Source organism: Nesoenas mayeri (assembly GCF_963082525.1).
Source record: "Nesoenas mayeri genome assembly, chromosome: 1".
Lineage (NCBI taxonomy): Eukaryota > Metazoa > Chordata > Aves > Columbiformes > Columbidae > Nesoenas > Nesoenas mayeri.
Window position 1 is genome coordinate 26573330 of NC_137541.1, and position 13669 is coordinate 26586998.

The 13669-nt window shown below is 38.1% G+C and overlaps 1 protein-coding gene across 1 annotated transcript in view; it reads left to right on the forward strand.

The window, feature by feature from the left end:
- CTTNBP2 (cortactin binding protein 2) overlaps nucleotides 1-13669 on the forward strand; it is a gene marked incomplete at both ends in the record, with an annotated part of 88537 nt that overhangs the window by 70257 nt on the left and 4611 nt on the right. Inside the window, 7 exons of the mRNA XM_080354141.1 lie at nucleotides 1508-1660; nucleotides 1959-2146; nucleotides 4999-5177; nucleotides 9274-9479; nucleotides 9711-9896; nucleotides 11537-11597; nucleotides 12478-12610. Coding sequence (XP_080210267.1) covers nucleotides 1508-1660; nucleotides 1959-2146; nucleotides 4999-5177; nucleotides 9274-9479; nucleotides 9711-9896; nucleotides 11537-11597; nucleotides 12478-12610 — 1106 coding nt within the window. The remainder of the gene's footprint in view (nucleotides 1-1507; nucleotides 1661-1958; nucleotides 2147-4998; nucleotides 5178-9273; nucleotides 9480-9710; nucleotides 9897-11536; nucleotides 11598-12477; nucleotides 12611-13669) is intronic.

Below are 13669 nucleotides of genomic sequence, written 5' to 3' on the forward strand. Positions count from 1 at the left end.
TGGACCTGTCCTTCACATGTGCTTTCATCCTGCAGCTTTCATGGGCATTCTTGCTTGCAACAAACTCTGTGCAGTCCCCTCTGATTACGTTTGTGCCCGTGCACAAAAGCAGAGCCATCCCATGGGCTTGTCCAACGGTGTGCAGGGCTCATTCTGATTGCTGGCATGCTTCCTGGGGTAACTTCAGCCTGTGTCTCTTTTTCCTCCCAGGAAATCTTGGTCACAGTTTTGAGGACAGCTTGTGCCAGGAATTCTTCCCACATGTCATTCTGAGTGCCAGCACATTGCTGGGAGAGAAGAGGCCATTTAGTCAGAAGTCAGCTAGGCTTTGGTGTTTCACCTGCAGGGGATAAAACCATTTGTAGTCGGATTTGTTGACTAGCCAATGTCCCTTAGAAAAGCTGCTTCTGGATTCTTTACTCTTTGTCAGCAACATACTTTTATTAATAGTCTGTGTTTGCGTTCAGCCTTTTGTTTTTCTGCCCGTTTCTTGCTCCATTGTTCTGCTACATCTCCTCTCTTAGGAGAGCACTGTCCTCTCCAAATGGTTCCACCAGGCACAGAGGAGGTACCTGTCCTCCCTGCCATCCAGCCATATCCTCTTAGCAAAACAGGGCAGTAATATTCAGGAAACTGCAGATAAATAGCAGTCATCAGCTACAGTCAGTCTCTAAGTTTTGCCCTATTACTCACCATTTTCCTTGATGACCATCTTTAGTACCACCTTCAAGAAGTTCTGAAACAATACAGGGCACAATATGCTCAAGACAAGTGTTTTATTTATTATTTGTATTACAAAAGCATTGACCTGGGACATAGTGTTACAAGAACACTTCCCAATGCTATCTCTCTTTTAGGCAACAAGATGTTAAAATCAAGAAAAAATAAAGGAAAATATCTGAAATTTGAAAAAATGAGATATCTTTGTGTTTGATTTTAGTGCCTATTAGGTTCAGGTGCTGCTTTTTGTGCCTCAAACTAGCTCTGATTATTCAGGTGATTCTGAAAGGTATTGAAGGAAGTTCTGAACAGAGGATAGTAGCAAACAAATAGACAAGCTCACGGAATGATTAAGCTTCTTATAAACATAGAATGCTCTGAATTATTTTGTCACTACATGGTATAAAGAGTATGTGTTAAAAGTTTAAGATGTATCACAGCAGATGAAAGAAATGTTTCCAGAGATCTTTGCTATCTTTTCTGTTGTATTTATTTTCAATGTGCTTAAATCCTTCCTATCTATGAAGATCCCATTATAGCCATTCCAGGAATTAATTGTAATAATAACTTTCTATGTTTGTCCTTATTGTACAGGATGATACTTTTTCCATTGTTTGATTTTATGCTTCCAGTTTTGAACATATTTACAGAAGCAGAGTGTATAATAAGTAAAAAGGCAAAAAAATAACGAAAAAAATCCTTTGTTGCATTAGTAGAAGTAAAAGCTGTATACATAAATAAAAGTCAATTTTCATAAGTAGACATTAATGGGATTTTTATATTTCAGCTTGTCTGGTCCCAGTTAAACAGCCTCCTGTAAGCAAGACAACCATTGTGATTTTAGAAAATCTGGAGAGAGCTTCTTTATCTGAACTGCTGGGAGATTTTCTGGCACCTCTTGAGAATCGGAGTTCGGAAAATCCTTGCACTATTCAGAGAGGTATTTAAAGAATGTGGGATGGATGGTTTTGCTACAGTACAGTTATATTATAATACATGACGAATGGGGAACTTAGAAGAGAAAAGCGTAATTTGTCAGTTTTTATATTTTAATGCAAGTAGTTTTTCTTAACCAAATATAGCATCTTTTAAAGTTGATTTAGATGGGGTGGGTTTTTTGGGTTTTGTGTTATGTTGGTTTTTTTTTCTTTCCAATTATGTCACTGCTTCTTGTTTTTGTATGAAATCATGTCAAAGCTTTGAGTATTTCAGTAAAATTCTTTATGGTTCGTTTTTAGCAAATGGAGTTTCTGGTGCCTTTTACTTCCACGAGAACTGCTTTTTACTGGGAACAATCGCCAAGTGTCATCTTCATGGCTCTGACCTGCTGGTTCAGCAGCATTTCCGTTGGGTCCAGCTTAGGTGGGATGGGGAGCCAATGCACGGCTTGCTTCAAAAGTTTTTAAGAAGAAAAGTTATAAACAAGGTAAGAATTTGAATTGGCTTCAGCAACTTTGTTCGTTACTGGGTCCATGAAATATGTACAAGGGTAATGTCAAAATTTGAGCAGGTAACAAAGTTGTTTCAAGAAAAAAACATTCATTTCTAGGAAGATACAAGCTGTGCATCTACAGGTGTTGTGCTTGGCCTCATATAGGAAGGTGCGTTGTCATGGCTGATTAGCGTAAACACACAGGTTGACCGCAAATAATGATACTGTGGATATTTGCTTATCCGTTGTATGAAAACACCCTTCAATAATTTTTTTCATCTTTTACGTGAACATATTAGTAAAAACCTGTTCAGCAAATATAAAATCCCTTTCTCAAGGAATTTATTCTATACATCTAAAATAAGATAGTTTTATGTCCTGTGTGTGTTGTCTAAGTTTTAAGCAGCAAAAAGACTATTCATGATTTTCAAATCAAAGAGGAAAGAGGAGTGAAAACGTATCAGTAGGGAAGCTGTTTTGAGCCAACAGGCCTGCTGAAGCTGGAGCAAAAGTCCAAAAGAGAGAAAAGATGGGAAGTCTGTTTTAACATGAATAAATAAATGAAGGATGGGAAATTAAAAGAAAGATGTGGGCAAAAGGAGAATTGTGGAATTTTGAAAGTCATTTGGAAGAAAACCACTCCAGTGTGACAGCAACTATTGCAGACAGTCGTGCAGTGTTCGACATTGAGAGGGGGAGTTCAATCAAGGCAGCTGCAAAGGAAAATAATCTTGGCAGCAGAGTTCTGAACAGCCTTAAAAAGGGAGATTGTTCTATGAACAGGAAAAAATTCTCAGTAGTAAGGAGTCCTGGTCTGGGACAACAGAGCTACTGTCGATTCTGAGTGTTCAGCTGTATGTATCTTGGTTGTCCTTGGGGACGTCATCTCCTGTACCCTGTGCCACAATTCTCATCTATAAAAGCTTACTGATTCAAAGAGATCCTAAAGAGGAAATCTGTGGTGACTGAACATTTTAGTTATGATAATGAGGAAATTTAGAAACACTCCTAGGTATTCCTTAATAGCAAGAACAGGAATACAGAATATTAAAAAAAAAAAAAATGTGAAATGTATCAATGAAACTTTTCATAGATTACTATTCTTAGATTACTTTTTTCACATGCATAGTTACTTAGATGTACTTTTTTCTGCATGAAACGTTTTTTCCCCATGTGCTTTACATGCTTGGGTCCCTACAGACATAGTAAGCTGGAACCATTATGAATGGTTGTCTGGCTGAGGGTATGAATGGTTTCCAGAATCCTTGCAAAGGACAGGGAGGGCAGCAATCGTCTGTAGACAAGGAGGTGGGTTGGTTGAAGCTGGTGTCTTGCAGGTACGCTACGGTGCTGGAAGGAGGTATAGGCCAGAGGACAGCGCAATAAAAGTATGTTGCAAAATTCTCCTCCATCCTCATGAGGAGAAAGATTGTATTCTCAAGCCAGGAGAATATCTAGCGATCTAAGCTCCTTTATAAAAGGACAGAAATACTTTGATCATAGATCATTCAAGATCAAAGGGAAGGACTGTCTTCAGTTGAGCACAAGGCCAAGAAACACAGCAATGCAGGCTCAAACTTATTCTGACGAACTGCTTTGGCTACCAGAACTTGCAGCACCGTGTAACAGGTGTTATTTTCAGGCTGTTTTCTTTAGGCTTAAAAGCAATCCTTAGTCTTACAGGTTAGAGTTTAACAATGTAATAGCTTCCTACCTCTGACTGAAGTTGAACAGAATTTGGGTATTAATCTCATTAGTTTATTTTCTCTAAAGCACATATGCAGATGATGGCTATTTGAAGCAAAAGGCCACATGTCTTCCTGTATCTTCCCTGATTAAATAGTGAATAAAAAGGCCTAGTACATTTTTTAAAAAATACATGCATGTGCCATATGCAAACTCAAATGCCAGTTGGTGTGGGGCTTAAAATAGCGAATTACAAAGTTAAAAGTAGAAGAAGGATTCATCTGTTACAAAAATCTAAGGAAAAATTATAGCACATTTGCTGTTTGAACAACAGACCCTTTCCAAGATCCTTGCTCTGTATTTTGATACCTTGTTTGTGCCTTACCATTCATGTTTTCAGATTAAAAGCTCTTTTCCCCTGATTTAGGACTACTAGGATACATGGGAACAGTTTAAATGGTTTCTACATTAACTTTATATGGTTTACCTGTAGACTCCGCCAAGTAGCTCTGGCTTCAGTGCTGGCAAATACTCTCCCTAGTGCATCTTTTAATGCTTTCTTTAATTCAAACTGTTCCAGAGGATAATCCTAGGATTAGGATGATGAAGACTGTAATTTGGAGTGAGATGAGACAGAAGATTTTTCTGGCACCAAACAATTTGCCTTTAACAACATGTAAGTCCTAGAGGAAGACATCTTTCCTTCATTGCTACTAAATCTAAAATCAATATGGAAATCCACTGAAAATATGCCTGGATCAGGCATTCCTGTTCAGTGTGATTGTATGTTCTTTTATGTGCTTTATTTATATCAGTTACATTGTACAGGATATGGTAGGTATCTCTTGTAGTCCTCATCCTATACACCATAGAAAAAGCACAGCTGCCAAATTCGTGTCTCAGTTTCCCACAGGAAAGTAGATGCGTCACAAGTTCTTGATAATGAGACAGCTTTTGAAGTGTACTTGGGAAAATAAGTCTTAATACAAGACTTCAATATACTCCATAAAAACGTTTGACCAGTTTCTGATTGTTCCTGATTTTTGTAATAGCAGTATACCAGGGGAAAAAACAATCAACCAACAAGCCGTCTTAAGGTTTCAAGGAAAGTGTTTGCAGTAGAGGTCTTATGTCATGTCAAATATCTTTTCTCTCTGCAGTTCAGAGGCAAAATGCCTCCTCCATGTGATCCTGTGTGCAAGATCATAGACTGGATTCTTGCTGTGTGGCACCAGCTGAACTCTTGCTTATCGCGTCTAGGAGCACCTGAAGCACTTATGGGGCCGAAACATTTCTTCTCTTGTCCTGTGGTGCCAGGGCATAGCCAAGTGACAGTGAAGTAAGACTTCTGGTTTTGTTGACACCATTCAGTGCCAACTAGATACTTAATACAAATGTAGTAGTTCCTTTTCTCCCAAAACTCTTCTGACTCAGCAACCTTGAAAGTATTTTAACAGAAGTTATTGAAAGCTTTAAACTTTTGTTTGATATTTAATTACTAGAAGGGCAATTCCGAAGGACACAAGTGGGAACTGGGTGTCTAACACTGATTGAAAGTCAGTCTTATTGTGATCTTTCAGTTGTTTTCTGACACAGAGGTTGCGAAATATTGCTTGCACCAGAACAGCTAATACTGCTCAACCCTTTAAAGGTTTTGTTCTTCATTTCAAGACAGCACTGTAAAGAAAGCTGTTCATTAGTGAACAGACTGAAATAAGACTCAAGAATTCTAAGCTTGAAAAGTTGGTAAAGTTTCCTTTTGAAACTTTAAAGTTTCCTTTATATGAGGAAAATATGGAGAATTTCTTACTCTTTTGAATATCTGGTATCATTTTTAAACATACATGCAATGAAATGTTAGAAGTGTTAGCATAGTAAATAAGGTAGGTGTATACACTTAGCTATACATGTGGTTAGATGTCCAGTAACATTAAAGAAGAATAATGAAAATTATGTGTTTTCTTGCATACAATTGCATGAACATCTGCTCGCATTCCAACTTCTCTGCAATTGCTAGAAAGTGATAGAGGAAATCATCAGAGAATTTTGAAATATATTACTTTCATGCTAAGGTCTTCCTTGGCTGTATTAGAAAGATAATAAGCCCCTAGTTAAGATTCAAAACTTATTCATAATTCATATAATAACATTAGTTTCTGGAGATACGGCGTTACTTTTCTCACCCTGCTTCGTAGCATTCTCCTGAACTGCCACTTCTGTTCCCTCTCTGACTTCTCTCTCTCGTACTGTTTTCTGCTGACCCATCTTCCAGAGTCCTTTGCTTAGCGTGTGCACTGGCTTTCTCATCTTCTGTTCTCTCTGCAGATCTTGATACATTTTGCTTGTTCATTTTCATTTTTTTTCCTAAAAGTACAGATTATCTAACATCCAGAGTAACTATAAAAGTCTAAATGTGGATGTAGGGTTGACTTGAAATTTTGTGCGTGCTGTGAAATTTAAAAAGATTAAAGTATACCATGCATCTATCCCCTGTCTCCCTCTTTAATCATGTCCTCTGAAATGTCTTAATCATTTATTTATTGCAATGACATTAGTAGAGGACAGAGAAACTATTCTTTAGATACCTTAATTATGCATTTCTGAATTTGGATTTCTCCTAAGTGTAACTTTGACTGGATTCATGATGCTTGATTTTGAGCACAACCCCAAAATGTCTTTTGCCGTCTGGCTCCTCATTTTACTGTCATTTTTGTCCACTAATAAACAAAAAGCACAGCTTCAGTGAGCATTTACTGGATGCTTTTAGATTAGCAGCACGATGGCTAACAGTGTGGCCATGGAACTAGCAATAAACAGGTTTAATTAGCAGCTCACTGTTTGCTGTTATTTGAATCTGATTAACCCCTCCTGTCCTCTTGCCCCTTCTCTCCCCTGTGCTGTTCTGCTGCTTTTTGCATTTGTTAAAGCTTCACTGAGTCAGTGCAGTTCATTGAGACATCACACAGGTATCAACAAAGCAGGTTTGTTCTGGGCTCAGTGTTAGCACGAGGCAAGTGGTGGATGCAGGTGGCTGAGAAGGCAGAGGGAAGAAGTGACAGGAAATTTTTCCTGCTGTTCCAAGTTGCTTCACATGCTTTGGAGAGTAGAGTGAATAAATAAGGAAGATTTTAGCTACATTTTTTTCTTGGTTTTGATATGGTGAATTAAAGATGATGTTCCAACAGTAAAGAGTTTTGCTTTATAGCCGTTTCTCAGAGGCAGGGAGGTATTATACCTTTCCAAAGTATCATATATATCAAAGAACTGGGGACTTGATCAAGACGAGCACAAACGAAAAGCAAATGTGAGACTGAATTTAAACACCAGATTGGAATTTTATTGAGAGGGGATGGCATTGTACAGCCCATCGATTGCTAACTGTTAGATTAGAATGGGCATAATTAATTTTATCTTTGCAGTGTAAATTTCTTAACATTTATACTAGCAATATTGCAAAGTATCTAAAGCTTACATAGGCAGAAATGAAGAGATAGAGTTCTTTATTACTAAATGAAAGCAATTGTTTCTTTAGGCAGCTTACTCAGCCAGCAGAACCAGACTGTGTCTATATGGAATAGTAACGACAATATTATGCTAAGGAAGCTTCAAGGAACATTTCCAATATGCATTTTGCATTTTATTTTAACAACTGTACCAATTATTTTTCGAAGTAATGTAACTTTTATCAGGCTTGTACTGGCACTTTGTAGCATGGTTATATATCATAAAATCTCAATCTTATGCTGCGTAACTGACCAAAAGTACATCTACCAAATGATTCATGCATTCTAACTTAAAAAAATAAAAAGCCTGCATTTTCTTTTTAACCATCAAAAAAATTAATCATAATCTTTTGGTTAATAAGATGGCTTCTGTGTATCAAAAGATCCAAGAAAATGGTTCATTTCAGTCAGACAGAATTTTTCTGAATGGGTTTTTGCAAGCCTGAAACACAGCATCATAGCCTGTCATTTCCTGCAGACCTTTAATATAAACCCTCTGACTCTCAATATTACCATCTTCCTCCCATAAGAGGGTGTGGGTATAGGGGAAAAAAAGAGTTGGATTTGATCTAAAAAAAATTCTCAGTGTCTGTTATAGATGTGAGCTGAGCCTTAAGCCTGAAACTCCAAGCCTTTATCCCTTGAGTACTATAAGCTGTGACAAATACCATTTATTTATTTCCTAATACAAATTTTTCACTTCTGTGCTGAAACAATGTAATGTTTGTCTCCTAGAAAAGCAAAAGTCTGACAAGAACCATGTCCCTTTGAATCAGTTTTTTTTAATCAGACCCGGTCTCTAAACCAGACGATCTGGAATATCCACAGCATCCTGGCAACACAGTCCACCACAGATCAAATAAACAAAAGGAGAGTGAGAGCAACACAGCTGTACGAATAGGAAGGTCTTGTAAGCTGGACAGGTTTGGAAATGGAAGAATACTGGAAAGGCTGCAGTCATAACCGAATACCTCCTTTTTCCCACCCTGGCAGCAAACAGGCTCTGAGTGAACACCTGCAGGCTTGGAAACTTCTCCAGGCACTGGTGTCGTGGTTTAACCCCAGCTGCTGACCCAGCCCCATGCAGCCTCTCACCCACTGCCCTCCGGTGGGATGGGGGAGAGTCAGAAGAGTGAAAGTGAGAAAACTTGTGGGTTGAGATAAAGACAATTTAATAAGTAAAGCAAAAGCTGCACATGCAAGTAAAGCAAACCAAGGAATTCATTCACTGTTATCCCATGGGCAGGCAGGTGTTCAGCCATCTCCAGGACAGCAGGGCACCATCAACCATGGTGGGTACTTGAGAAGACAAACGCCAACACTCTGAATGTCCCCCAAAATATATACTGATATGGAATATTCCTTTGGTCAGTTTGGGTCAGCTGCCCTGGCGGTGTCCCCTCCCAGCTTCTTATGGACCTGGAACAGCATGAGAAACTGAAAAGTCCTTGACTACTTAGCAACAACCAAAACATCAGTGTATTATCAACATTATTCTCATTCTAAATCCAAAACATGGCATTATACCAGCTACTGGGAAGAAAATTAACTCTATCCCAGCCAAAACCAGGACAACCAGCAAAGCTGAAGGCGGATTTGTTTGTATATACGTGAACATACATCTTTCTGGGATGTTCTTTCTTTAAGCCTTAAAATTAAAAGGATGTTTTATAGTCCTACTGAAAGAGGAAAAGCATCAGGTAGTAAATAGTTTGCCTAAGCAACCTGAAGAAGGTTAGGTCAAATAATTTAATATAAAACAAACAAACCCTACTCGAAATAAAATCAGTTCCTCTGTGAAATAGGGTACAATTGGAAGTCCAAAATATATGTGCTTCCTGAAAATGAAAAATCTGAAATGTTAAGCGAAGTATAAAATGTTGAGTTTTGATAATTGGCTCTGAAGTTAAGGTATTGTTCATGTGCCTACAGGTGGATGTCCAAGTTATGGAATGCTGTGATAGCTCCCAGAGTTCAAGAGGCAATACTCTCCAGGGCCTCTGTGAAAAGACCGTCTGTGCCAGGACAAACAACAGCCAAAAAAAGTCCTAGCCAAGGTCAACAGGCTGTGGTTAAAGCTGCTCTCAGTATCTTGCTAAATAAAGCTGTTTTGCATGGCTGTCCACTACCCAGAACAGGTAACAGTGAACAGTCTGAAAAGCAAGTAGTTGTACATTGCCAGTGTGGGGCTTTTAAGCGTTTGTTTGTGTGCTGAAACAATGTAATATTAAAAACTTCCATAAAACATAACTGTAGTTATGATGGGAGATGAGCAGTTAAAAGCATTTACAGTCACTAAACTAAGTAGTTGTATGGGGTAGTCAAATTGCAAGTCAATTATTCTTAACATTGTTCTATTTTTGTTTCAGAGCTAGATAATTATATAGCAGATTTTAAGGGAGGAAATTTTCCTTTATCCGTGGTTTCAAGCTACAAAAATTGTAGTAAGAAAAGAGGTGAGAATGCTTCTTGGAGAAAAGTGAGCACGAGTCCTCGCAAGAAGTCAGGCCATTTATCCTCTCAGTCGTGGAACAAGCAGGAGACAAATACTGAAGGTAAAGCTTTCTATTTTCCATTCTGAAAGAAGGTGTGGAGGTTTGAACTGTGTAAACACAAATCTAACTTTTCTTCTACATCATTAATTTAAAATTCTCAAATAAATGACACTAGTATTTATGTTTACCAGTAAAAAAATGTTTACTTTCTTCCCAAAAACTTTATTTCTTCCTAATTATAACTTATGTTTATCTGTTATTTACAGTATATCTACTTTGGGGAGATTTTTTTAATGTACTTAATAGCTTCACTACAGTAGTTTCTGTTGTCTGAATCCAAGTAAAAATAAGTGACTGCATGCATCTTCAGGTCATGCATCCCTCGTTCAGTCTTATTAGATAAATTGAGTAAAATAATCTAGAAGTCCTGTAATGGAAGGAAGAGATCTTTAGTTTTAAATTGAAGATTTTTTTGTTTGATATTCTCTTTAATTGCAAAAGAAAATTGTAAAATGTCCTGTGTCATCACAGATACTGTAAAGTTTTCAAGAAGTTTCCACACAGTCTTCACTATGCTGCTTGATAAAGAAGGCTTTCTGTGACTGGGTCTCTGCACGTCTATAAATGTGAAAGTTACATTAGTAGCGGACACTGTTGAAATGTCTTTCCACCTCAAGATTATAAGCCACCTAACAATCAGTTGGGCTCGATGGTCCTTATGGGTCCCTTCCAACTCAGGACATTCTAAGCAGTTTGCTACACAAGGATAACATCTGGATATGTGCAGACCCAACATATCATTCTTCTAAAAGCATAACCAAATACAGTATCAAACAGGAAAACTTCTGGAGTACAAAATCCAATGACTTATTTTTACTTTCAGAAAATGAAGGTAATTTGGTCAGAGAGAAGAGTTAGGAAGGGATTTAGAAAGAAAGAGGCTTCCCCACACACACACACTTTAGAAACAGTAAGATTCTAACCTCAATTACCTCATATATAAAAGACTGAAATACTTGATGTCTCGTACTTTGTAATGTTAACATGAGCTTTTTGTTTCTTCAGCTGTATTTGGAAAGAATTCTGCTGTGCTGAACTGCAGCTGTAGTGTCCTGATTTTGCTTGCTAGTTCTCTAAATTGTGAACTTATCTAATCCCGTTAAGAGGATTTAAGAAATCAAATGAACATAACCTGAAGTAGGACGGTTAATACTATATCTTGTACCTGAGAATGTTCTTGGAGTTAATACCTATGAATATAAGTAAAAAATGGGATGGTGTATTTCATTTTAGCAGCCTTCTCTTTTCGACTATCAGAATCAAATATTGTTCCTGATTCCAAGTATAGGGATAAGTTGTTTGATTTTACTTAACTGAAGCAAACTTAAATCTTTTCCTGTTGACAAGTGATTTCTCTTTGAGAGAGCTAGTGAGGGCGTTCCGGTGCCTTCGCTGAAACCTCATATTCTGGCTTCCAGGGCAGCCTGGGCAACTCCTGCCTCATTTGCCATGTCAGCAGTTCCATGTGGCTCCAATGCTACTCTTAGCAGTTTCAAGGGGTGTATTCTGATCTTCAACAGACTCTATTGATATAATTAGCCAGTAAACGGGAACACATTTTCCCTGTTTATCACAGATTTTGGAATGAAGAATCAATGCATGTGATAACACGTTCATAACTCAATCTTTCTTTTATGCAGGTATAAAACCTAAGACTATGTTGCAAACAAATTGTAAGAAAAGAGCTTCTCTCGCCACAAAGTAAGTGTTCATCACTTAGCAAACAATGAAAATGATAAAATTGTGTTGTAAAACAGCACATTATAATGAATAGATGAAGAGTTTGTATTTGGTAACATTTTGGTTCTACCTCTGTAAAAAGGAATTCTTTTTCATTTTCATCTCTGAGAGAAAATAAAATCTATGTACTTCAGTATAATTTTAGAATCCATTTCTGTAGTTCAAACCTTGCAGCACTCCAGCGAATAGTCTATGACTTAAGAATATTATGTAACACTTAATCTGCCATGAAAAAGCAACTCTATGCTCTTTTCACCTGGCATTATATTTTAAAAACTCCTCTGGCTCTTTCAGCTTGCTGAATGGCCATTCAAAATGGTACAGTACATGCACTTTAGTCTACATTATACAGTGTTTCTCTAAGAAAGTGCATGATTTAGCCAGAGGGAGCTGCATTTGAGACTGTACTTTGGTCTGAAACCTTGGTTCTACTATATCCACAGGCACAGAGAGTGCAGAATACTTATGCTTCCAGTGTGACAGGGGTTTTTTTAAGTGTTTGGAGTTAAGTCCAGGAAGGAGAGTAGAATAAATTGATTTCTCTGTTTTATAAAGAGGAGAATCTTTCAAGCTAGTGGGCAGAAGAATCCTCTCTTAGAATTTCAGAATGGAGAGAATAATTTGAATAGAAAAAAGATCTATTATGTTATAACAACTATTGGCAGCTATTGCTGCCACTAAAGTAGGTATTATTTTCTTCCTGTTTGTGGTAGTAAAGGTCACTTGAAAAGAAATCACTATATTCCAATATGACCAATATGTATTTTTAAATTCTGTATCATTGCTTAATTTTAATTGCCCTCTCACTTGTTTGGGTGGGGGGGTGTTTGTTTTTAAACAGATCTTCAGAGAAGGATCAATTGAAAACATTAAATCTGGAGCAGAGGCTGTCCCTTGGTTCAGATGATGAAGTAGATCTTGTGCAGGAACTTCAAAGTATGTGTTCCAGCAAATCCGAGCCTGATATAAGCAAGGTAAACACAAGGTTTTTAAATAATTTACTTCATTACCATATGCAGTTGTTGCCTACGTGCTTAAAATAAATTTTTAATTTACAAGCACTGCTTGAACTGAAGAAAATTATTAAATTATTTGGGAGGAAGCCAAAGTCAACTTATAAATTATACATTTGAGGGTAAGTATTCTAGTTTAATATACATTATTTTAAATTACACCTTCACTCATTTTTCTTGTAGAGGTTTTTGCAGTGGAGGCTGAATTTATAAGTTCATAAGTGCTAGAGACAACAGCCTTGTCTGCATTGTTGTTCCCTGTGTTACCTTTCATGCTATCATTGCTTCCACTGGGAGAATGGTTTGTAGTCTTAAAGACATAGAAAGTTTTTCCTAATATGCATTGCACGTTTGGTTTGTTTAATGAAATCCCATCAGCCTTCACAAAACAGGCTCAAAGCTCCTCTGCTGTGCAGGCAAAATTCGGTTTTGCTGCCCCAAGCGAGAAATAATGGATTGGCCTACTTCTTTTTCTTTGACAGTGGCAGAGGAGGGCGAAGGAGACTTGTGAGGCTCAGGGGCCTGGCGCTGAGCTCTGTGCTGGAGAGGGATTTGGGCGCTTATGGGAGGCTGGTTTGAGCAGGGAGTGGGGCTGTGGATCTCTCCTTTTCCTTTCTACACCAAGAGATGTCAAACACATTTTCACGGGGGGCCACATTGGCCTCGCGGTTGCTTTCAAAGGGCCGAATGTAATTTTAGGACTGTTTAAATGTAACTACTCTCACATTTATCCAGTCCTAAAATTACTTTTGGCCCTTTGAAAGCAACCGTGAGGCCGATGTGGCCCCCCAGTGAAAACGTGTTTGACACCCTGACCTACACTGAAAGCATCCAGTTCTCCCTGTAGCTGTAGCTGTTAGTTCTTTCCCTTCTTTCCACGTGGCCCAGCTGAAGCAGGTGGCTGTGAGAGCAGGCTGTGTTCACACCAGAGCAGCTGGGCTGTATTTTTTGGAACACAGAGAGTCAGTCTTAGGTGATTGTCCTCTTAGGCTGCGCACTGACACCCTCTGGGATCAACCT